Source organism: Artibeus jamaicensis, unplaced genomic scaffold (assembly GCF_021234435.1).
Source record: "Artibeus jamaicensis isolate MK-2021 breed Jamaican fruit bat unplaced genomic scaffold, CSHL_Jam_final contig_1016, whole genome shotgun sequence".
Classification (NCBI taxonomy): domain Eukaryota; kingdom Metazoa; phylum Chordata; class Mammalia; order Chiroptera; family Phyllostomidae; genus Artibeus; species Artibeus jamaicensis.
The window spans coordinates 368387-392201 of NW_026521195.1; the positions used below are offsets into that span (position 1 = coordinate 368387).

The following is a 23815-nucleotide window of genomic DNA, read 5'->3' on the forward strand; positions in this document are numbered from 1 at the left end:
TAGAACCACATGGGAAGACGCTGACAGAGGGGCAGGCTATCCAGAGGGGACCAGCTTTCCAGGGGGACCGGGCGGGGCGGAAAGGACGGGAATGGGTTCCTGTGCCCAAGCCAAGACTTTGGTCCAAACAAGGACGCTCGGCCGAAGGACAGTGACACAAGTTGTTTGCTTCTGTTTGGCTGCACCTTCCTGTGACATCTGTTACTCTGTGACAAGTGTCACTCTTTCCGGGTCTGAACTCCAGGGGATGGATGACATGCTCTCACAGGGCCTGATGGGCCCGGAGTGGGGGTGCCCAGAGTGCAGCTCCTGTGCCTGAACGTGTCGGCCGCAGTCCCGGCCGAGATGGTGGGGCCGGGCCGAGTGCTCGTTTACTTTGATTTCCCGGCACCGCACCCAGCATCGTGAGAAAACAGGCAGGTCTGGGCAGGAGGAGACATGGAAGGAACCCAATGCTCCCCCGAGACAATTTGTCAAGGTCACGGCCATGGAGACCCCTGCTGTGTCAGCAGAGCCACCTTTTGCGCCAGCAGGTGGGGCCTCCGTCTGCGAGAGTCTCTGCACTCCCAGGGGACAAGGAGGCCCAGCAGAGCCCAGGGGACAGGCAGCAGCCATGGTCACCAGGATGCTCCCGTGAAACCCAGCAAGTGAAAACCTCCCAACGTCCTGCTGCCGCCCAGCACCCCACACCCCATGCCTCAGGGACCCACTGCACTTGGGGTTTCCAGAGAATCAGTCACTGAACAAGGACCCTGCCGGGGAGGGGAGGAAAGGGGAGGGGAGGGCGTGTCAGGGAGGAGAGAGAGGGTGACGTACCAGCAGTGCGTCTGAGATGACCCGCACACCTTCCTCGAGCAGACGGGCTGGGCCCCGTGAGGGCTTGTGGTCCATGCCCTGCAGGACCCCCGCCACCAGAAGGACAAGCTCCCGCACCTGCCCTGCATCTGCCAGGAAGCTGGTGAGGGGCTGCCTGGGAGCCAGCAGCGAGCGCACATATCTGAGGATGTGATCGGCACTGGCGATGCTCAGCTGCGTGGAGACAGAGAACAAAGCACTGCTGCCACCTCGCCTGGTGTCACCGTGAAGTGACACTCCCACACCAGGGCTATGGGGCCCGGGTTCAAGCCCCGTTTGCCCTGACTTCATAAGCGGTGGTCTGCTCCTGAGGGCCAGCATCCTGACCCACAAAGTGAGAAAGAAGTGACAAAAGAGGAACTGGCCAAGGTCCTGGTCATGACGCAGAAAAGCAGGGAGACACTGGGAAAGGAGGGCTCACCTTGTTGGGGAAGTGGAGGAGGTCCCCCAGCACCAGGACCCAGTCGGCCATTTCCTCCTAGGCAGGACAAGGAGACAGAGGCGAGCAGAGGTCAGCCCTTGCGGTCCACGGTGGCGTGGCCCCGCTCACTCAGGCAGAGACGGGAAGCCCCCCCCTTCTGGGCTCAGGGAGCTAGGGAAGTTCCTAGTGTCCAGAGAGACTGCCTGCCAGTCCCCTGTTTTCCTACTGGTTAGGACCCCCTCTCCTGACCGCTGACCAGCTCCCAGCCCCATGAACGAGTGACAGGCAGGAGCAGAGACCAGGAGGCCAGCACACAGTGCACCCCGGCAAGGGTGAGGACATGGCAGAGAGGGGAGCAGTATTAGTGCCTGTGCCGCGGTGACAGTGGACTCGGGTGCTCATGAACATCACTGCTCTCTGGTAAAGGGACCTCAAATGCGCAGTGTGCAAGGCCATGGCTGGGAAGCTGCACCTGCCATAACCCGAACTGCTGCACCTTGTTCCCAAGGAGAAACTGGGCTGTGTTCATCTAGTTTCCTCTTACGGCGACGTGGGCCTGTCTGCATGGATGGTGGCTCAGGTCACGCTCTCTTTAGGAAACCAGCCACGCCAGTTTGTGAGACGCAGGCAGGAGCAGGCAGGAGGCCACGGCCACATGTCAGACCACGCGAGTGCCCCCCCCAGGTTGGCACCCAGTGGGTCTGTCTCCCAGGTGTGACCGCCTGCTCATGACCCAGGCAGGCTGAGCCCCTGCCGAGCAGGCCCGGGCAGCACCTGGTCTCGAGAAGCTGAGGTGCACGCTGCAGAAATGAGTGCGTCCTGAATGCGTGGCCACAGGCCACAGGAGGGGCTCCCGCCCTTCGCCCAGCGACTCAGCATGCTGGTGGTCACAGAGATGTAGTTGCGGACCCCCGCGGGGCTCCCCATCAGCCGGAGGGTGGACAGGTCCTTCAGGCTGGAATTGTACCTGCAGGAAACAGACGCATCTGCCTGCTCGCCAGAGGGGACTGCCTCCGTCACAGAGATGCTTCCCGCCTGGGGAGGGGCAGGCAGACAGGGCTCGGAGAAGAGCTGGTCTGGGCAGAGGGAGCTGCAGAAGGACACGGCGAGGTGTGATGCCAGTGTCTGTAAACGCTGCAGCAGAACGGAACAGGCACGAGACGCCAGCGGAGGGTTGTGGGAGCAAGGCCGCAGAGGGGGATGGTGCAAAGCTGCACAGGAGCCCCGCGTGCACCAGGAAGCAGAGTGGTGGGCAGCACCCAAGCCCGAAGCCCCACTGAGTTGGCTGGGCTGGGCCGGGCCTGGCCAGGGCAGGGTTAGGGGCGAGGGTGGGGGTCGGGCAGGGGCAGATGAAGCTCACTCACACGTCCTCCCCGGGGCAGAGGTCCTTGTGGTGATGGGGCAGCACTGTCACGGCTGTGGCGCACGGCTGCGCCTCAGAGCCTTTGCCATCGGTGATCAGAGTGGACACCAGGACTGGAAGGGACACAGCAGCAGAGGGTCAGTGGGGCCATCCCCAGCTGCTTCCACGAGGGTCAGCGGCCACGGAAGGACAGAGCTGCTGGCCTGTCCCAGACTCTGCTGGCCCATCTCCATGCCCAGGTGGTAACCACACTCCCCATGAGACAGGGCAGCATGGAGGGTGAGTGCCAGAGCCAGAGGGCAGCAGCGTCCCCCTGGAAGGCAGGTGACCACCATGTGGAGGGCCAGGGAATGGGTCCTCCGCTTACATGTGCCCACTTGTCCCTGGCCCTGCACCGTGTGCCTGTGCAGTGAGATGCCCCCGGTGACCCCTGCCTGCTCGGGGGTCCGTCATGTTAGAAATGGTTGAACCAGGGCTGGGAGGCCCGGAGGGGGAGATGCAGACTGAGAGGCTGTGCCCAGGGCCGTGGTTCCACTAGAGGCAGACTCGGGGGAGGCTGGGCCCGAAGGGGCGCCGGTGAACTGCTCAGATGTCAGGCAGAAAGAATCTCAGCAGCCACATGGAGGAAGCCACTAGATCAGAGACTCAGCCTCCCTCCACACCAGAACCATCCAGAAGCTTATAAGACGCTGTTGCCCTGAGATCCTTCACGGCTCTGGGCCCTGCGGGATGGCGCACTTTGCCCAGTGGCTGTGTGTCCGGCACACTCAGGGGAGCAGGTCCCAGGGGGTCAGGGCTGGAGGGGGAAGGGCTCCAAGGCCCTGCCCCAGTGCAGCATCCTGTCCCCCTGCCCCCCGGCCCCCCTCCAGCAGGAGACAGGGGTGCAGCTCCCTCTGCAAATGCTGGATTCACCAGGACCATGCCCATCCTGAGTAAACTAGGGCAGCCGGGTCTCAAATGCTTAGTTCCCAGATGCAGAATGTCCCTGGCGTTTTCTCGCCGACATTCTGTTTCAGATTTCAAAATGTATTTACGTGACCCATTCCGTCTGCACTCAAAAGTGGGCAACTGGGGCTTTGCTGTTAGTGGCGCAGCTGTTCCAACCGGATAGACATCATATATTGAGAAGAAAGAACATCAAGAGCTAAATGTTCAATGTAAACCTGTAGTTGCTGCTCAGAAAGTAACATGCAGACCCACAGTTAGTGGTTTATCATTTTTCAAGCAAGAGCAATGAACTAAAGGAGAGAAGAAAGCTGTATTGATCAGTGACTCTGGTGAAGACTTAGAGAGTTGAAATGAATTTGCTGATGACACACAACTTGTAAGTAAATAAAATCTTTAAAAATAAAACAAGGAACTTCCAGCCAAGATGGAGCCATAGGTGGAAACATTGTGCCTCCTCGCACAACCAAGTTTAAAGTCAGCAAAGTTTTAGTAACAAAATCGCAACCAAAACACAGAAAATTGAACTAAACGGAAGTCCAACAACAAGGAACCTTTCAGCCAGACCAGTAAGAGGGGCGGAGCCAGTGGCGGAGCGGGGTCAGGCAGAAAAGATTCGCCAGACCTACCCAGGCACACAGGCAGCCATGGGCAGATTCCAGGTGTGGGGTAGCAACAGGCAAACCCAGTGAGAGCGCAAGGTGGCAGGCTGACCATGGCCACACTTTCGCATGCAGAAAAACCAGGCTAAGGAGTGAGCAGTGAGACAGACCATGCAGGCCCCAGCGGTGGGAAGCAGCAGAGGGGACTGCTATTGCCCCTCTTTTACCCCACCCCCACATACAGCTTCACAACCCAGTGACCTGGGTGGCCCCGCCCTGGTGAACACCTAGAGCTCTGCCCCTCATACATAACAGGTGTGAACAGACCAAAATATCATGGCTCAAGAAGAACAGCTCAAAGCTCCAGAACCAATAGTTCTAAGTGACCAAGAGATAGCCAACCTATCAGATGCACAGTTCAAAACGCTGGTGATCAGGATGCTCACAGAACTGGTTGATTTTAGTCACAAATTAGAGGAACAAATGAAGGCTAAACTAATTGAAATGAAGGGAAATGCACAGGAAACCAATAGTGATGGAAAGGAAACTGGGACTTTAATCAAGGGAGTGGACCAGAAGGAAGAAAAAAATGACCAAACAGAAAAGTATGAAGAAACAAGAATTCAGAAAAATGAAGAGAGGTTTAGGAACCTCCAGGACATCTTTAAACATTCCAACATCTGAATTATAGGGGTACCAGAGGGGGAAGAGGAAGATCAACAAGTGGAAAACTTATTTGAATATATAATAAAGGAGAATTTCCCCAATCTGGCAAAGGAAATAGACTTCCAGAAAATCCAGGAAGCTCAGAGAGTCCCAAAGAAGTTAGACCCAAGAAGGAACACACCAAGGCACATCATCATTACATTAACCAAGATTAAAATGAAGGAGAGAATCCTAGAAGCAGCAAGAGCTAAGGGGACAATCACCTACAAAGGAGTTCCCATCAGACTGTCAGCTGATTTCTCAGGAGAGACCTTGTAGGCAAGAAGGGGCTGGAAAGAAGTATTCCAAGTCATGAAAGGCAAGGACCTCCATCCAAGATTGCTCTATCCAGCAAAGCTTTCATTTAGAATGGAAGGGCAGATAAAGTGCTTCTCGGATAAGATCAAGTTCAAGGAGTTCATCATCACCAAGCCCTTATAATATGAAATGTTAAAGGGACTTATCTAAAAAAAACATAAAAAAGATGAACAGTGAAAGGACAGCAAAATCAGTTATTAACAACCGCACCTAAAACAAAAGCAAACTAAGAGGACAGCTAGATCAGGAGTGAACCATAGAAATGAAGATCATGTGGAGGGTTAGCAACAGGGGAGTGGGAGGAGGGGAAGGGGGAGAAGGTACAGAGAATGGGTAGCATGGACAGTAGGTGGAAAATAGGGGGGAGGGCGAGAATAGTATGGGAAACATAGAATCTAAAGAACTTAAGACATGTGGACATAAACTAAAGGGGGGGAATGGTGGGGGAGGGGGTGTGCAGGGTGGAGGGGAATGAAGGAGGGAATAGGACAACCGTAATGGCATAATCAATAAAATGTATTTTTTAAAAAGTGGGCAACTGACCAACACTAAGGAGCATTCGACTTCTTCAGGTGAGTAGATAAGAACTTCATCTTTCCAGTTTGGGGGACCCGGGACTGTGTGCAAGCACAGCCTGTGCCCTGATGGCCCGGTGACTCACCCTGGTGACCGTCCCCGGGCGCCCCCGCAGGCAGCGTGAAGTAGTACTGGGCGTCGGTCCCACGGTACAGGGCGCGCTTGGCTGCGTTCCCAGCCAGGTAGCTGAACTCATAGCGGAAGTCCTGCAATCCGTCCAGCGGAGAGCAGAGAAAGGGCCAATGAACAGACTGACAACACCCCTCACCGTATCCACCCCACAGAGGCTCGGCTGGTGTGACAAGTGTCCCCAGAGCACAAGCAGGAGTGACTTTCTGCCTCTAGGGTCCCTTGTCCATGGTGCCCGGGGGACACCACACATGTTGCGCCTGTCACTCGGGGGAGTGGGCCCTCCTGGGCTGGGGCCTCCTGACAGCCACAGATGCAGGGAGCTCAGGGCTCCTTGGGGTGAAGGGGACGAGGCTGCCCCTCTACTTCCCACTGTGTGGGGGACATGGAAGACGGGGGATGGGGCCCTTGTGGGGCGACATTCTCAGCCTCAGAGCTCAGAGCAGGGTGTCCAGGTGGGGCCTGCAGGGGGAGACCAGGGTGGGGTCTCCTGAAGATGTTCACAGGGTGTGGGGTTCTGGAGGGGCCAGTGGACATGGGATGGGCCTGGCACCCAGCCCTGGGGGTGCTTTGTGTCCCACGGCCCCTCAGAGAGCCAGCTGTGAGCTCCACCCACCCTCAGAACAGGTGAGGGGCCGCGGTGCTCACCGGTCTGCCGGACGTGCAGAAGACACTGAAGACGGTGTGGGCCTCCAGGCCACGGGGTGGCTGCACCTGGCAGGCCACGTTCCGAGGGGCTGGGTTGATGGTCAAGTATAGCTGAGCCTTCCCTAGGAAGCTGAGCCCCGAAGCTGCGGGGGAGAAGAGATGGGGTGACACCTGTGCTGGAGAAGGGTGGCGGACGCCCCTGTGCGGCCGCAGACCTGTGGCATCAGTGTCCCTGTGGACTTGCTGCACTAGGACTCCTGGGCCACCCAGACCTGCTGGGTCAGGATCGGGGGCCCAGCCACCTACATTAGCCAGCATGTCCTCCGGGGGGCTCCCAGGGGCCAAGGGCCCCACCCTGCAGCGCCCACATACGTAACCCTCTTTACCGGGTGCTGGGTTGGTGGGGCAGCCACACCTGAGGCCCCAGGGGACCGGGTGGATGAGACAGGCTGGGTCCCTACCTGGGGGCCAGACACCAGCCGTGCTGGCAGGACACACCCGGAGCACAGCAGCCCTCTGTGTGTGGCGTGGTGCCGAGCCTCGTAAGGAGCATGCACACCTGCACGGGCTTGACTCTAGAGCCCCAGCCCGGCCCCACACTCGGCTTTTATTGGCCGCACTAGTGTTGTGTGCATCTCCTGCGACGCCACAGAGTATGCAGCATCTGTGTTGCAAGTGAGTTCTCCCAGTGACTCAACATCCTGTTTCCACTCTGCTGTTGCCAATCGTCCCATAACTGTTCTCACACATGAGGCTGTTTTCCAGTGTCTCTTTCTTGAAATGAACTACAGGTGTGAGTCACACGCACCGAGCTGTTTAAGTGTGGACAATGCTGACCCTCACACTGACAGCAGACACTGCGGCTTGTCCCCCCACCCTGGAGAGAGACGCCGCAGCGCAGGCTGGATCAGGGCCTGGTGACAGCCCCTGTCAAGCCACCTGCGCATCCTCCCAGGGACAGCTGAGCTCGGGAGCTGCCCTGGGGGAGGATGGGCACCGCTGAGGCAGCCGCAGGGGAGACGGAGCCATGGGCATGGGGACTGACCCGTGTCCCCCAAGTTCCAAATGCAGCCCCGCTGAGGGTGGGCTTCCTGGGACTGGGAGCTCAGCTTCTGATCGTGTCGTGGGTGGGGCAGGAGGACAGTTACAAAGACGTCAGAGAAAGTGGTGAGAGTCCAAACGCTTCCTGGGGACCGGCCAGGCCACCCCCGGGGTCAGATACAAGCCGATCTTTCTCACTGGAGTGAGCCGCCGGCAAACAAGACGTGGAAATGGAGACACCTGACGGGCCTTGGCCCCTCCGAGAGGCAGGCACGGAGCCAACCTCCGCCCTGTAGACTGCCGCCCCCTGTGCACTTGTGCCAGGGAACTGAGCACCCTGGACAGAGGGGAAGAGTCTAGAAAGCCCCAAAAAGGAAGACGTCCCCCCGAGTCACGGAAATGCCAGAGGAACGTGGGCCAGCTCATGGCACAGGCGCATGGAACCCACTGACCCTGCACCCCCAGAAACGGTGCTGCTGGCCTTCCAGCAGACACAGATATTGCCCCCCATCTCGCCAGGGGGGTCGAGCTGCCATCTCAGGCTCCCTGACCTGCACACATCCCATCCTGCAGGGGCAGCGGCTGCACACGCACGGCCCTCGCTCCCTGGCCGCTGACGCAGGGAGCACCAATGAGCAGGGAGGTGACAGTGGCCAAGGAGGGGATGCTGGGCCCCTGGTACATGTGGCTGCAACTTGCAGGAAAAACCGTGATTGGAACCGAACCCCTCTCCCTGCCTGCAGCAGGCCCAGCCAGGTCACCTACCCACAGTGGCCTGCAGGACATAGGTCGCTCCAGGGCTCAGCGAGTATGGCTTTACTGTCACTGTCTGTCCTGTGGCCCCTGCAGGAAAGAAGGGCGGCAGGGACCCACTCACTGGGGACTCTGCAGGACAGCAGGGCTGACGCACCCCCAAGGGGATGGCGACACAGGCACCAGGTCGCACCGCTGGGCCCCGCCTGGAGTTGCCAGCAGCTGGTCATTTTCCCCTTGTCGAGGAGCTGGAAGCTCCCGCTCGGCCTCCCACCCAACAGGCAGCCTGAGCTCGGCAGTGACCAGGCCAGAGAGGACCCTGTTGTCCCAGAGAACTCGGGGGAAAGCTGAGTCCTTGCATTTACGAGTGGGTCCCTCAGAACCAGCAGAACTGGCAGGTCCAGGCGGGACTTGGCAGCCACCCACTGCTCCTCTGAGGTGGTGGCTTGAGCTATGTCTGCGGATCGGCACGTGCACACCTGGGGAGCACGTGCGCACGGGGGGCCCGCACGGCAGCCTCTTCCCCTTCCTCTGAAAATGGGGCCCCCGGCCTGCGGGCCCCAGAGGGACGGTCACCCCTGCAGGGCAAAGGCAGGGGCTGGCGTCCCGTCTTGAACCAGCCGACATGCCCAAACAAAGGGGTGCTCATACCAGACTCCGTGTAGCTGTGGAAGACAGCCCGGCTCACAGGGGACTTGGGCCAGTCGACCAGGAGTGCAGGCCCTGTGCCCCGGGTGGGGAGGGAGGGGCCCAGCAGGTTGTCCCCGTCCCTGTGGCTCTCGTCGGCACCCACACTCGGTCCTGGCCCTGGAAGGTGGAGGTCGGTCCCTAGGAAGACACGTGGAGCCAGGAGGGTTAAGGAAGGGGTGGTCATGACCTTCTGAGAGCATCAGCGGTTCATGGTCACAAACAGCCCCAGCTGTGCCATTTCTGGACTCTGCTTATCTAAAGCCTCCACCCACCACAAGTGGTCAAGGGCAATGCCGTCGCCACGTGATGCGTGGGCCGTGGCGTTCACTCAGTACAGGTGTGCTCGGCGGAGATGCCCAGGTGCGGCTACTGGAAAGAGCCGCCACACAGAGCGAGGCTTTCTCTGTTCAAGGCCGTGGCAGGCGTCCAGGTGAGCACACAGGAAGGCGCACGAGGAGGCCCTCCCAGAGGCCCTCGCCAGTGTGCAGCCGGTGGTGGAGGCACCCAGAGAGGACAGTGCAGGGCACAGAGAGAGGGGACTGGAGGGGCAGGACTGTGGGAGGTTCAGGACAGAGGGGGGTGAGTGTGAGTGCTTTGACGAAGATGCTCGGGTGGCCAGGCTGAGGCTGGAGGGAGCAGGCTGGCTGTGCTCAGGGAGGGCTGACCTCAGGCTTCACACCCAGGCCAGCAAACACGGGGAAATGGGAAAATGGATGCGTGTTGGGCATTACAAGGGGCTCAGCCTCCAGGAAGAACAATCCGTGAGCACGGTGCCTTTCCTCACTCACTGTGATCTGTTACGTACCTACTGTGTGTGAGGCAGCGAGCCCCATGTGTCAAATGTCTAATCATTATGTCACACACCTGGAATTAATACGTCAGCTGAGATTAAAAAGTAAAACATAAAAAAAGGAACTTCCCTTGCAGAGCTCAGAGCGACAGACGCAGGAAGAGCCCAGGAGCACAGCCAGGTGGGAGATAAAGACCCTGGGCTGGGGCGCGGGGGAGACGAGAAGGGGCTTCCCAGAGGGAACTCAGTCCCCACGGGCAAGGAGGGAGGATGTGGAGGAGGCGCTTTTGGCCGGTGACAGCCCACGGACCAGGGATGAGGGAGAGATAGTGCCCCTGGGCCTGGGCTCCTCTGGGTGTCTGGAGCTGGGGGACCCTCTGTACAGCAGGGGAGCTGAAAACAGGGCCAGACTGTGCCCCCCAAAGGAGCAATGCCTGCCTCTTGGCCTCAGGGTGTAGGAGGCTGTATGGACCCAGGCTTCGGGAGGCGTTGAAAGGTGATGGGGTGAGGACAGGACTTGGGCAGGGGACGGAGGGACCAAGTACAGACTCACAGTCAGCCGGCCACCTTCCTTCCGCTGGCACTGCTTCCTGGAGGTCACTGTAATGGGCTTCAAAGTCTGTGGGACAGGACAACACGGGGACGTGTTGTGGGGACCAGGCCCCCTGAAATTCACATGGCTCTCCAGGGGGCACACAGCACCCTGGTCTGTGTCAGGCCCTGCCCCGCAGATGTGAACCTGTCAGGGCAGCTGGAGGCCGTGTCATGGTCCCCGCCCCCTGGGGTGGGCAGGGCTCCGCGTGGTCACCTGCAGGGTAGATGACGAGGCCTGGGGACAGCCTGGCTCTCATCTCTTACAGGGGAAGCCGGCATGAACACCCAGCCGCCACTTCACCTTTCTGTCCCCAGGGTGCTGCCCTCCCCGAGTCTGAGGGATTTGTGGGGGCCCGCCCACCAGCTACCCCAAAGCTGGGACTCTGGGATGCAGCAGCCTTGGCCAGGGCACGGGGCGCGGCACCGTCACCCGATTGTGACTGAGAGCAGCCAAGGGGGACGGTGGCAGGGTGAGGGACAGATGCACGGACAAAGGCGGAGCTTCCCTGAGCTGCAGAGAGCAGAACCCGCCTGAAACCCGCACTGCAGGAAGTCCGAGGTCTGGAGTGGGGGAGGGGCGAGGGGGGTGATGGGCACAGCTCTTGGGCTGCAGCTGGAAAGACAGCCCCTGTCCCAGGGAAGGGTGGGGGTGAGCAGGCTCGGTGAGCAGCAGGGATGTGACCCCATTTTACCTCAGGGGCGGCACATACCAGGCAGGGGAGGGGTCGAGTTCACTGGGGTCCACACATCCCAGGGACCCCTGTCTGAGGCCACAGCATCCCCTGCAGCAGGGGCAGGGTGCACAGGGTCTGTGAACTCTGCGGAGGCTCTGTCCAGGGCTGAGAAGTCCCGCTGGCCAGGGGTCTGTGGCCACAGCTCCCGCAAGGAGGGCACAGGTGTGACATGCAGCTCTGCCCTACTTGGCCCCAGGGATGGTGGGTAGGACTCTGATGACTTCAGTCTGGCCCCCAGACCTGAGGAGCCCAGCAGTCCCGCGGTTCTGCAAAAGGGAACTTAAATGGAGATGCCACAGGGTTAAAGATTTGGACCGGAATCAGTCCCTAAGCACTTACAGATTTCACACGTGTGCTCTGTTTTAAACAAGCCCAGTGTCAGCATGAAGACGGCGCATAGGAGACCGGGTGTGGGCAGACCAGCTGCCAGGATGGGTGGGTGGCAGTGCGCTAGCTGCCCCGCCCGGCACCCCAGGGTGCCCCTCCCTCTGGCCCCGGGCCACTGAGAGGGGCCTGCCAAACGCTCTGCACCCCACCCGGCTGGTCGCAAGTGTTCTAGAAACTATCTGGGCACGTGGAGCTTCTAGCCCTTACCTGTCAGTCAGTGTCTCGGGCAACAGCCCGGAACCGGCTGTCAGGCTCCCAGAAGAGGATCAACAACAAAGAAACACTCGGCAGGGTCATGAGGACAGAGTCCACGTGGGTGTTGGCTCTCACCGGCCGCCAGTGAGGCGACTCCAGGAGGACAGGCTGGGCTGCCCCCGTGAAGGGATGCGCACTCTCCCAGAGGGACGTGTGACCACTGCTGGGACCCCCACAGCCCAGGACACGGAGCGCCAGCTTTGCTCCCCACCCCGCATTCACCGGCCAGACACGCCCCCTCAGCACGGAGGCTGCTCCCCGCGCGGAAGCCTCGTTTGGTCGTGAAGGGAAGGAGGAGAAGCATGTGGGGCAGGGCGGGGGCACAGGCTGCACCCTGTGGCCAGCTCAGGGTGACGCCCCTCTGCGGTCAGGCCAGAGAGGCCCTGGCACAGTGTCACCCAGGAGGATGCCACTGCCACAGGCCCCACCCGGGACCCCGCCACCTGTAGGCCATGCTCACCACTGGGGCTTCGTGTCACCCACACGGCTGCCCTGGACTTCCCCTCCCTGCAGAGCCTCAGGACCCCCATTTCCCCCATGAAACCTGAGTCTCAGAGCGGCTCCCAGGCACTGCTGTGGGGGGCGTGAGGACCCCCCTCTGCCCGCTCCTCCACTGAGCCCCCAGCCACGTGGGCACCGAGAACATCAGGGCCCGGAGGGGTGAGGCCCCAGGATGGTGGCTGTGCCATGTGTCATTTCACAGGTGCGTGCATTTCTGAACCAGGAACCCTGACCTAGCGGTACAGGGTGCAGCCTGCAGGCAGCTGCCCAGGCTGAGGTGCAGCCTTTGGGCCTTGTCCCCTCTGCTGTCACCACCGTCCACCTGATGTGACATCAGGAGGGACAGAGACATGATGACTCGTGGCCAAGACCAGATACACCTGGGCAAATGAATTAGATTTCCCAAGTTTGTAGCAATCTCCAAACAACTGTTTGCTCAGTCGGTGAAAGGTGCCACCGCAGCCTGTACCTTCCTCTCTGTCCCTCCCCGTTGCGTTGACCCGGAAGAGGTCCCAGGAGTAAGAGAGCGTGGTGGCCTCGCTGCAGTCTTCACAGGCTGCGTGCAGCGAGAGCTCCTCATTCCAGTTCACGGGGACGCCACGGAAGGTGACCCAGGAGATGGACACCAGTCTGCAACGTGCAAATCGAGCTTGGAGTGCAGGGAACAGCATGAGCCTCCCTGGCCGGCCTTCCTGGCTCATATCTGTTTAAATCGCCCTCCTCTGGGCCTTCACTATGAGGGTCACAACAGAAACCCAATCCATATGACAAGGTGGTCCAGCCTGCTCCAATTCTACCCAGCAAGAGCTCACGTGACACCGCCAGGTCCCAGGGATGGAGGCACCACCACACCCCCCGGAGCACAGAGGGGCTTGTGCAGCCTCCTCCAGGAAGCCCTCCGGAGCTTACCCAGCCCAGGATGCTGTCACACAAGACAGCGGTAGCTGCCTGGAACCCTTGCCAGGGTCCATGATGGAGGCGGCCCTGCCTGCCTGGGTGGGCCCAGCATCCTCTCACCCCCACCCGCTGGGAGGCCAGAGCGCCTGGATGAACCAGCCTGCACTCAGGGCCTGGGAGGGGTGGGGCCTCCGTGCTGGGGGCCTTGGTGTGTGGTCGTGGCAGTTCTGTGCCCCTGGCCCCACGCAGTCATGACCTTACACTCCGCTGGTGTGTGCCGCCCCCATGGGGCTGTGCTGCCCAGCGGTGCCTGGAGGCCTCAGCCTCCCCCTGGCCTCGGGGTGCCTCCCCCCTGGAAGCCCCACTGTCAGCACAGCACGTGGGTGTCAGGACCCCGTCCCGTGTGCACGGCATGGGGCCCCAGGACAACCCCAGACGGGCGCCGTGGGGGTGGCAGGGCAGGCAGCACCTGAGCCCTGAGTCAGCGAGCGTGGACAGGAACACCTGCGCCGCCGACGAGCTCCGGCCGTGGCTGGACACCGTCAGCGTCACGAGGAACTGGTCGTAGCTGCTGCTGAGAGAGCCTGCCTCGAAGGGCAGGGCGGGCGCCCCGGTGTCCAGGCTGTGGGCAGCAGGCCCGGAGAAGCAGGGGCGCTCGGGGGTGCTGGCTGGCGAGCACGTCCAGTGGTACCTGCGGAGAAGGTTGGAGGGGCTGCACACCTGCTTGGGTGGGTCAGTAACCACGGTGTCACTAGGGGCCTCCAGGAAGCCTGTGGACGGTGCCCATGGATGCATGTTCCCCGTTACTGGTGTGGGCAGTGACCACGGAGGGTCCATGTTTGAGGTGGACAGAGTGGACGCTGGGTCAGGCCACCAGGGAGGGGACTCAGAGTTGTCTGAATCGTGGACCAGCGCCCCCAGAGCCCGGTCTGGGGAGGGCGGCAGCTGAGAGGCTGGGATGAGGAGCGGTGGCCGCACGCCCCAGCGTGCTCACCTGAGGGCAGCCCCAGGCCAGTCCGGGTCATAGGACAGGGATCCCCGGAGGACGACGGTGGACGAGGGGGTCCTGGGGACGAACAGGTGTGTGCCCTCAGAGATCACACTGACGGGCGCCCGGGATCGCACCTCCACCTCCACGCAGTAGTTACTGTGCACGGTGCTGCCTTCCACCTGCACCTGGAACGCGACCACCGGGGGGCGTCAGCGGAACAGGCAGTGTGCTCAGAGGGGGACCCCCCTCCCCGTCTTATTTGTTAGCAGGAAACTGGGGGGTCTAAGTGTGTTATCAGCTCCAACCGAGGCTTCACTAAGGTGCTGCCCAGAAAGACTTAGTTCTTTTCCTCCTCCAGCTGGTCCCCACTGTGGAAGTAAGCACCCTACTGTGTGCCCAGCCCCCTAGAGATGGGGATGCAGTGAATGAGGGCAGGTACGTTTTCCTTCCCGAGTCTGAGCACACAGCTGGGGGCGGGGGGACTCTAGGCCTGTGGACATAGTGACGCCCCCAACAGTCCACGGGTTATAACCTGCTCTGTCGGCTAAATTATTCCCTAGTCGTGAATTTTGTTCAGCTCCTGTCGAAGCTCCCTTTCTAAACCCCAAAGGCACGAGGGACTTAGAGAAATGTCAGTGGAATTGAAAACAAAACGAAACCCTTCCAGGGACAGAGCAGGTCTGGAGGGACAGGTGCCTCAAGGGCCACCTCCTGGGGTGGTGTGGGCAGTGGCGGCCGGCACACCTTGGCCAGTGCAGTGTAGTTCCCGGGCTCCAGAGAGTAGCTGGGCACGGTGAGGGTCCGCCCGTGGGTGTGGACTGCAGGCGGCAGGGGCACCCGCCACCCGGTAGAGTTCGTGAAGGTCCAAGTATAGGAGAGGCCCTGGGCGATGTCGCAGAGCACAGCGGTTTCAAAGGTGACCCCCAGCGTCACAGGCTGAGACCTCCACACCTGACCATGAAGAGAGAGGCATCTCACTAGGCAGGGCGTCCGTCTGTGCCAGAGCAAGTGACCAAAAACGAACACGTGAGTTCGCGTGCGCGCCGGGTGGGGGTCCTGGAGCCGGGCCCGAGGCACCGAGCCACACAGGGCTTCCGAGTCACAGAGAACAGCACCGAGTCAGAACACAAAGCCAACGGGAACCGCGACAACTCGTACTTACACACTCACAATGAGAAAAACTCTCCTAAGCGCAAAGTTCATGGGAAAATATCAAAGGGAAGGTTAACAGACTGGATTACATCAACATTTTCAACTTCTGAATATCCAAAATATAACTTTAAAAAGCAACTAGAGGAAAAGCAAAATCATTTGCCAAATATATATTAAAATACACTTTAATATCATTTAAAGTCAAGAAAATTTTCAGCCTCCAATAGATAATTGAGCAAAGATATGAATAAGTATATAAATTCTTACCTTATTGTACAGTTTTGACTCTGAAATCACGCAAATGTTTTATATAGTCAAAATTTAAATTGAAGCAAAAAGAAAAAAATTCTGATCATTGGAAAGAATGTAACCTTGTTTCAAACAAGCAACAGAATAAAGATGCACTTCAAGTGACCTTCACATACAGCGTCCTGAGGATCTATTCTGAGGACAGCCGGAACTTCAGGTAAATCTGAAGGCTCATGAAGTTTTATTTCTGGTGGTAATGTTTGCATTGTTACTCTGAAAGTATTTCACGTATTTATTAGAAAAATGCTGAAAAATGCTTGCAGAGCTGAAGCAGTGGTCTGCTGGGAGGGAGGGAAGCTTTCTGAGACCAGGGCTGGGCAGTGCTACCAAAGCAGCCCCGGAGCCCCACGGGGCGCTTGCAGAATTTTAAGACAAAGGTTACAGCCTCTGAAACAATGTAACAAAATCTTGAGGCCCATTAGTCCCTCTAGTGGAAGGCAGGCACAGAGGTTGCGGGTGACCACAGGTGCATGGCGCCCCCTGGAGGACTTCTGATGATCTCCTGTAAAAGTTGCAGAGCTTCTGGGCACAGGCTCTGCATGGATGTTCCTGCAGGTGGACCGAGCGGGGCCTCAGGGCGGCAGAGGCAAAGGCAGGGTGGACTCGGAGGCCAGAGATGGTGTGGCCCTCCTCAGGTGGCTGGCTCTGGGCCCTGGACCCCAACAGGCACCCTCATGAAGGATGCAGGGGGTCGCCTGGATGCCGCGTCCCCACGCGAGCTCCACCCGGAGGAGGGCTGCCGCCTGGGTCGGGGGCCGGAGCCTCACCTGCACCTTCCCTGGCACCGGGCTGTGCACTGGTGGTGGCTGGCAGGGCTGGCGCACGACGAAAAGGCGCTTCGTGAGGGAGGAGGCGCTGACAGCGTTGAAGGCCAGGACCCGGACCGCAACCTCTCCTTCCCTGGGAGAGGACAAGGCACAGACACGGGGACGCCCATGGTTGGTGGCCCCTTTGCGGCCACGCCGTCCAGTCCATGCAATCACAGCCTCGAGGCCTGGCCCCCAGAGCCCACGGCGGCCCACCCAGCCCAGGTCGGGATGGGCACCGAGGCCCCAGATGGATGTCACCTACTGTGGGAGAAATGGGCACCCTCATGTGGACCCGCCGCTTCCCTCCTCGGAGGCCTCCCCACGGCCCTGGCCTGGCCCTCTGTCCAGGAGGCACAGGAGAGACCCCTGGCCCGCTGGTGCGCCCAGCCCAGGGAGGGCAGAGGGGTGTAGCCTGGGGAGATGCAAGACTGGGACCCACAGGGCAGGCAGCTCCTGGCCGGGCGGGTCGGGTTTGCTGGGGAAGTGCATGTTTGCTCTGCAGATGATGCAAAGGACTGCCCAGCAAGACCTCTGGACTTGGGACAGGGCAGCCCATTGGAGGGCCATGGTGTGACTTCGTCCTGGAGTGTGAGAAGGCAGGAACCTCACCTGCTATAGACGTGACTGGCAGAGCTGTTCCCCAGGCCACCGGTGCCGTCCCCAAAGTCCCAGCGGTAAGACACATTGGTGCCGAAGCTGAGTCTGCACTCAAAGGCCACAACGTCACCCACCAGAGCCCAGGAGGCAGACACCAGCCTGTTGGCGATGACTCTCCTCTGTGCCCGGACATGGTGGGGCTCCGAGGCCACACTGCTCAGCCCATTGGAAGCCTGGACCACCACACGGTACCTGTGGGGGAGGCCGGGTCACAGGAAGGACAGATGATGATGAGGGCGGGGCCACAGAGTGAGAGAGCAGCTCCACATGACTTCAGAGAGAGGCGGGAGCTGACATTCATTTGTAGGATTATCAGAGCACCCAGTGACTTCTGCCTGCTGGGGACAGAGGCATGACACTGCCCCTCTTCATGACGTGATGCACCTTTCACGGTCACGTGTGAGCACCGTCACCTTCCTTAGGAGTTCACTTCTGCTGTGAGGGTGGCGGAATGGCCCCTGAACCCGGGGCTGCCTGGTTCCCAGGCCCTGCCCCTCTACTGCCTAGGTCCCCCTCACAGACCCCCTCACAGAAGTGCCGGGGGCACTGGTGTGAACGGGTCCCTAAGTCATTTCAGGGGCAGCCCGGCGTCTCCAGACGGCACTGAGCCCACACCACAAGCAGCACCGTGGTGACGAGGATGCACGCACCCCCGGGGGACGCCGAGCCTCCTGCTGATGCTCCTGCGGGTCGTCCTCACTGGCGCAGCGTCTCCAAAGAGCCACGTGAACTCCAGCGGCGTCGTTTCCTCGGTAACAGCCACAAAAGTGACATCAGCGTCCGTGGCAAACACAGTTCCGTTCGTGTAGATGGAGACAGCTGCGGCAGAGGGAAGGGCTGGGATGGCCCAGGGACCGTGGGGCCCACCCTCCCTTGCGGCACGGCCGCGAGTGGGCAGGGGCCTGTGGGTCTGAGTGCCAGCTGTGCCCGGGGTGGCGCAGGCCGCGTGGGGGCCGGGTCCCTGCTCATCGAGTGGCTGGGCACCTCCTCTGCCTGTGTGGACCCACCTGCGCACGCCTTCCAACAGAAGCCATTGGGTCCATGGCTTCTAGGAGAGTCCCAGAGCCCCACTCATTCGAGGGCAAGCGGGGCCTCGGCAGGGCCAACCATGGACCCCAGGGCTGCCCCGTGCCTTTGACCTCAACCGGCGCGAGTCTGAATGGAAACGTACACTGCATCTGGTACCGGACGGCCACGTGGGCCCAGACCGGCCCGCCGCCCCCGAAAGCCTGAGAGCTGAAGGACACGCCGCAGGAGGACGTGGGGGACAGTCGATGCCTGACAACGGAACCTGAGAGAATGAGAGGCGGGCAGAGGGCGGTTTCAGTGCGAAGCGCCCCCTCTCACGTGGTTGTGTTTCCCATGCTCTCACTCGCCCTCCTGCAGCCCCAACAAGGGTCCAACCCTGAAGCCCACGCTGCGGAGTCAGACAGGCCCGGGAAACAGACTTTGTCAGGACATTTCTCACTAAAACGTCTGTGTTTCCTCCCTCGTGTGTGCACGTGAGGGTACCATCAGCTCTGTCGGAAGGGGCTTAGCTTTCGCGTGAGGAAGACCCATACATGCGCCGTGCTGCCTGCGGAGCTGCCATGGCCGGGGCACCCTCTGCACCCCGCCTCCCCCCCGTGCACAGCTTACTTCTCAGACCCTCAGGGGAGCTGCTGAAGGCAAGGACTTGGCCCCGGTGGACGCTGCTGGCGTTCATGGTCACGGCTGCACCTTCAGGGCCCATTGCCAGGAAGTAAGGCCCGAGCCGCAGGGCAGCTCCAGGGGACTCGGTGTAAACAGCCGCTTCCATCGCGTAGGCGCCTCCTGCACCGGGAAGGGGGACGCCGCCGTGAGCTAGGACACGCAGGTACTGCGGCTGCGCTCTCAGGCCCCCTGGGGGCGACTGACGTGGGAACAACTGTTGGAGTTGCCTCCTGTTTTCTCATGTGGGAGCGGGGCCATTGTGGGGGCTGGCACTCAGCGAGCACGGTCTGTGGCTCACACCACTGTCTCGAATCTTATAGACGAGGGGCGGCGTGCTCACTGGCCCTGGACCCTGCATGAGGGCTGTGTGGCTAACTCTGTGTACTGGGAAGTCACGGGAGCAGCTGGGCGAACCACAATCAAGTGCCTGCCCAGTGGACGCATGTGGGAGCCCGACAATGGCAGGTGGCAGAAATGGCCCCGATTCCTCCTGTCTTCACCCCCCAGGGCATAGCCACGTGGGACTTGGCAGGTCACCCTGTCCAGTGGCCCAGCTGGTGGGTGGGGACTGGTGCCTATGAGCTGGGATGGTTCTTACCCACCTGTTCCCGTGTGAGGAGCCAGCTAGCCCGCTGGGTGACGCCAGGTGCATGACTGACACCCCGTTGTCCTGGCCTACAGCCACCTCTGGGCCAAGCAGCCCTGCTGACTGGAGCCCCTCCCGGGCTTCACCACAGGACCTGGGCTGTGCCCCACCTCTAGCCCTCATGGCCTAGTCCCTGAACCGCCGCACAACCACTGAGGTGCAGAGTGGACGTCCACCAAATCCACCAAGGTGAGCAGCATGAACAACCGAAGCCCACGGGTCTCAGCAAATGGCTTCCAACCTGCTCCCCCTTCCCAGGCAGGACGCCAGGCCAGCGTGTCTGCCCAGGGGCCTCGGACAAACCCCGCCCTCTGGCCTCCTCTACCTTGCACACGAGGCCACACTGTCTCCCTGGGGCTGGGAGGGGGTGTTAGGGGGATGAGATGTGGGAGGTGCAGGCGGAGCGCAGTCCGGAGCCTGTGTCATCAGGAGGCGGGAGGTCCTACCCTCCAGGGTCTCCTTGGCCCCAGTGTCCCTATGCATCACCGGGTCTTACCCTCGTCTGCTCCTGACACTGAGTCTGAGCGAGTACCTGTCCTGTACTGGTGGTAGGCGGTGACAGCCACTTCCCCAGGTGTGCGGTGGACCCTCATCTGAACCCCTGAGCCGTCCCCGAAATCCATCACTAGACAGAGAGCTGCTTCGGGCGCCGTTTGAATCCGGATCCCCAGACTCAGCGGAGCCTGTGGTACGTGGTGGATGACAGGACTGGCCATGCCCTCGGGGTCTGGGGCCAGCAAGGGTCCGGGGTGACACTGAGCACAGGGCTGGAGCTGCTTGTCCCCAGGATGGGAGGTGACGGGGTCACGGGTGTGGAGCGGTCTCAGAGGAGGGCTGTGGGGGCTGTGGGAAGAGGGGCAGGAGCTTCAACTCTCACGACAGCCTGACACTCAGGGGGCACATCACCAGCATGGCCCAGGGACAGAAGCACCTCCCAGCAGGCGGGGGACCCTCATGGCCGAGGGTCACACTGAGTCACCTCTGACGTGAGGTCCCCGGCTTCTGGGCATGGCCCTGAATGAGGACATCCCCAGGGGGACCCTGGCCTCACACCACCCTCACCGTACCTTCTGGGCAAGATGGTCAACTGTGACATTGGAGTGCTGGTCTGAGCATGCATGGCCATCGTGATAGGGGTCCCCGTGGGGACAGTGGCTGAGGTGACATCCATTCTTGGAAGCCACTCAGGGGCCTCGTCCCCTGCAGAGAGTGGCGGTACCACAGCACAGGAGGGGGCCGCCAGCTTCAGGCTGCAGGGGCCCGTAGGACAGGAGTGCTGGAATTCACAGAGGCACCAGTGAGGGTCAGGACATGCTGGTGGCTTCAGTGCCGGTACGGTCCTCAGTCAGACAGCCCTCACAGTCAGGGCCTCGTGCGGCCCTGCCCCCAGCTGAGGTGGGTTCCCCCACTGGCACGGGGGAGGAGGGTGTTGAAGGGGGGCATCCCTTCCCTCCAGGTGGCCCAGAGAGCGCCCCGCACCCACTGTGGCCCCGAGGCCCTCTCAGCAGGAACTGGGGACAGTGCCGGTCGGAAGCCCAGGCCCGGGCTGCCAGCAAAAAGTGCTTAAATGTCAGCCATGGATCCCAGCCGACAGCTGAGATGTAGTGCTCAGAAAGGTGGCCCTATGTCCTCCCTGATCACAGAGACAGATTCAGGCTGCGCTTCCAAATGGCCCCCCAGCGTCCAAAGGACTGGAAGTTCGAAACATGGTTCCCAACTGGCCCAAGGGCCACCTGTGCCCCCCACACCCACCTGGGTGGTGCCATCCGCTTCCCCAACCACACACGTCAGGTGACAATGGGGACCAGGGCCACCACTGCTCCAACAGCTGGTGATTTCAAAGGGAGCTTCCTGGGGGTTCCTGGAAACGAGGGAAAGAGAGGAGAGCCGTCCACCTTCACCGCCCCCCCTGGTGGCGCACTGACCACTGCTCGCTGCGGCGGTGCCGTCTGTTCCACCTGCAGCCGTTAGTGCCGTAAGTCAGGGGGACTCTCTGGGACTCGTGACAGGTGTCACATGGGGAGACAGCGCAGGCGCTGCAGCGAGTGCCCTGGTGGGCGTGCCACCAGGCACAGGGCGCGCCACCAGGCACAGGGCGCATTTACAGATTTACTGAAACCATAGCCACCGTCTGTCTCTGCCGCCACGTTCTCACCACACACCTTCCCAGCGGCCAGACACCGGGCGTCTCAGCTGTCCCCCGAGGAACAGCCATCAACAGCTAGCTGGAGGGACACGTGGCAGGAAGGGGCAGCCCGGAGGCCGCTGTCAGGACCGGCTCCTCTCTGAGGACCTGGGGACCCACGGCCAGTGCGGACAGTGAGCCACACACACAGGGAGAGCCAGGGCACACGGTGGGGGCAGGCGGTGGCACCAGGCTGAGCTGCAGCCCTGAGGACGGTCTCTGGGCAGAGGGTCTGCCCTGAGCCACACTGGTCTCCCACAGGCCAGAACGTGAGAACACGGGAGACTAGGTGGGGACACCCTGGGCCACACATATCATCCAGCAAAACCTCAGGGACTTTCTGTGAAGATCTGGGACATGTGAACCCAAGGACAGGCCAACCTCACCGTGCCCTTGGAGAGTGATCACCTACCTCGGGGACCCGAGCCCGCACAGCCTGTCGGGGTGATGCCCAGAACACTCCTCCCACCCGGGCGGCCCCTAACACCACGCCCTGCGCTACGCCCGTCTCAGCCCTGCCCAAGGGCAGGCAGACAGCTGTGTGTCTAGCGTCCATTCTGCTACAGCCCAGGCTGGCATGCAGACCAGGTCACAGGACTCTCGTCACTGTGTCATGGCTGCAGCTGGGTGGCAGCACAGTTCTGGGTACGGCTCCTTAATCCCAGCAACTCCTTGAAGAATCACTTTTTTCCTCCGCTGATGGAAAGAAGGTGGGTTACCCCTTCTGAAAGGGAAACTGCTGAAGGACATGAACTTGGAAGTCAGCCCACGTGTCCCGGGAACAGGCAGCTCACCTTTCCTGGTGGCCAGGAAGGCCCCTGGCTGGCTCCCGGGCCCTCAGGGTTGAGGTCGAGGTCTTCCCTGGGGTCAGCAGGTTACAGCGGTGACAGCTGGCTGGCCAGCTTCCTCTGAGACCGCCTGGAAGACAGGGATGCCCAATAGCCCTGGCTGTCGACTTCTGCCCCGTGAGTGCCACGGGTCGGGATGCTCGTCCCACCTGGGCAACAAGGGGACACCGTGCTGGATACCCCTCATCAGCAACGGTGGTCCCCTCACTCCTCTCAGAAAGCCCCTCTTGTCCCACATGCTGGGCATATAGCCAGTTTTCAGTCCGAGAGGCACCCACCCAGGGAGCCCGCGGGGACCCTGAGGAAGGCCAACCAGGGAGGACCCTGGCACTGTGGCCCAGGCCACTCTGGGCTTTTCACAGCAGCAGTGGGCAGCCTGCTGCCCCCCCCCCCCCCAGCCCTCCGTTCCACCTGGTGCTGTACTGCGGCCAGCCTCTGGGCTCCGGCGCGGGGTGAACTAGAAGAGAGGGACTCCACGACAGCCGGAGGGGTGGGGTGGGAGACGGTGAGAGGGAGGGGGGGTGTGTGGCTTAGGCTGGCTCCTGGGGGAGGGCCTGGGGTGCTTGGAAGGTTTGGAGAGGTTGCTGAGGAGCCCGCAGGGCACCTGGGTCTCAGGGAGGTGCGTGTGGCCTGTTTCCCAGGCGTCACCGTCTTTCGGGACAGTGCCTCGCCAGAGCCTGAGCCCCAGGGGGTTTAACATGGGCTGTTGGGTCTGAGCTTTGGCCCCTGCTGCTACCTGGCCCCTCACAGCCACCCCACCCCCTAGTTCCCTCCCTGCTGCGTCTGCTGGGGGTGAACCCCAGCAACTCCAGGGAATGTGTGCTTTTGTTTCACTGGTGATGGCTCTTAAACATCCCCGTGCTTACAGGAAGGACCCGCTGCAAACAGCGCCCCCAGAGGCGGTGGTGTCCTCCCAGCAGGAGGACCGGCCACCCTCCTGTTGAGTAGGAAGCCTGGCTCACAGCCACCTGCTCAAGCTACCCCGGCCCACAGGTCAGAGGGGGGATGACTGCCTACTCCACCTTCTCCCTCCCGGTGGCACTGGACATAAGGTACCCAACACCACCACCCTGCACTGAAGTGTGCGAAGGCCACACATGCCAGCAGACAAGGAGCAAGGAAGGGATGTGACTGAGAACTGTTTCCACGTGGTCCCATGAGCTGGCCATGGCCACAGGGGGCTACCCGTGTTTAAACCTACATAAAGGTTAGGGGTCAGGGGCAGTTTCTCATGGCATCAGCGCTGTGCCGAGGGCTCTGGGTGTGGACCCAGGATGCCCATCACCGTGGAATGTTCTGGAGGCCAGCGCTGGGCGGGAAGC

At 61.0% G+C, this 23815-nt stretch overlaps 1 protein-coding gene across 1 annotated transcript in view; it reads right to left on the bottom strand.

The window, feature by feature from the left end:
* Positions 1–23815, bottom strand: part of PKD1L1 (polycystin 1 like 1, transient receptor potential channel interacting) — a 51428-nt gene that overhangs the window by 26972 nt on the left and 641 nt on the right. Inside the window, exons 2-24 of the mRNA XM_053661259.1 lie at positions 22440–22506; positions 21213–21321; positions 20528–20736; positions 19993–20303; positions 18761–18934; positions 18294–18413; positions 17773–17941; positions 17075–17314; positions 16424–16556; positions 14940–15146; positions 14199–14380; positions 13674–13895; positions 12777–12937; positions 11141–11443; positions 10390–10455; positions 9008–9184; positions 8369–8446; positions 6563–6705; positions 5871–5991; positions 2641–2752; positions 2051–2243; positions 1277–1333; positions 817–1029 (exon numbers count right to left, since the gene is read on the bottom strand). Coding sequence (XP_053517234.1) covers positions 817–1029; positions 1277–1333; positions 2051–2243; positions 2641–2752; positions 5871–5991; positions 6563–6705; positions 8369–8446; positions 9008–9184; positions 10390–10455; positions 11141–11443; positions 12777–12937; positions 13674–13895; positions 14199–14380; positions 14940–15146; positions 16424–16556; positions 17075–17314; positions 17773–17941; positions 18294–18413; positions 18761–18934; positions 19993–20303; positions 20528–20736; positions 21213–21321; positions 22440–22506 — 3767 coding nt within the window. The remainder of the gene's footprint in view (positions 1–816; positions 1030–1276; positions 1334–2050; positions 2244–2640; positions 2753–5870; positions 5992–6562; positions 6706–8368; positions 8447–9007; positions 9185–10389; positions 10456–11140; positions 11444–12776; positions 12938–13673; positions 13896–14198; positions 14381–14939; positions 15147–16423; positions 16557–17074; positions 17315–17772; positions 17942–18293; positions 18414–18760; positions 18935–19992; positions 20304–20527; positions 20737–21212; positions 21322–22439; positions 22507–23815) is intronic.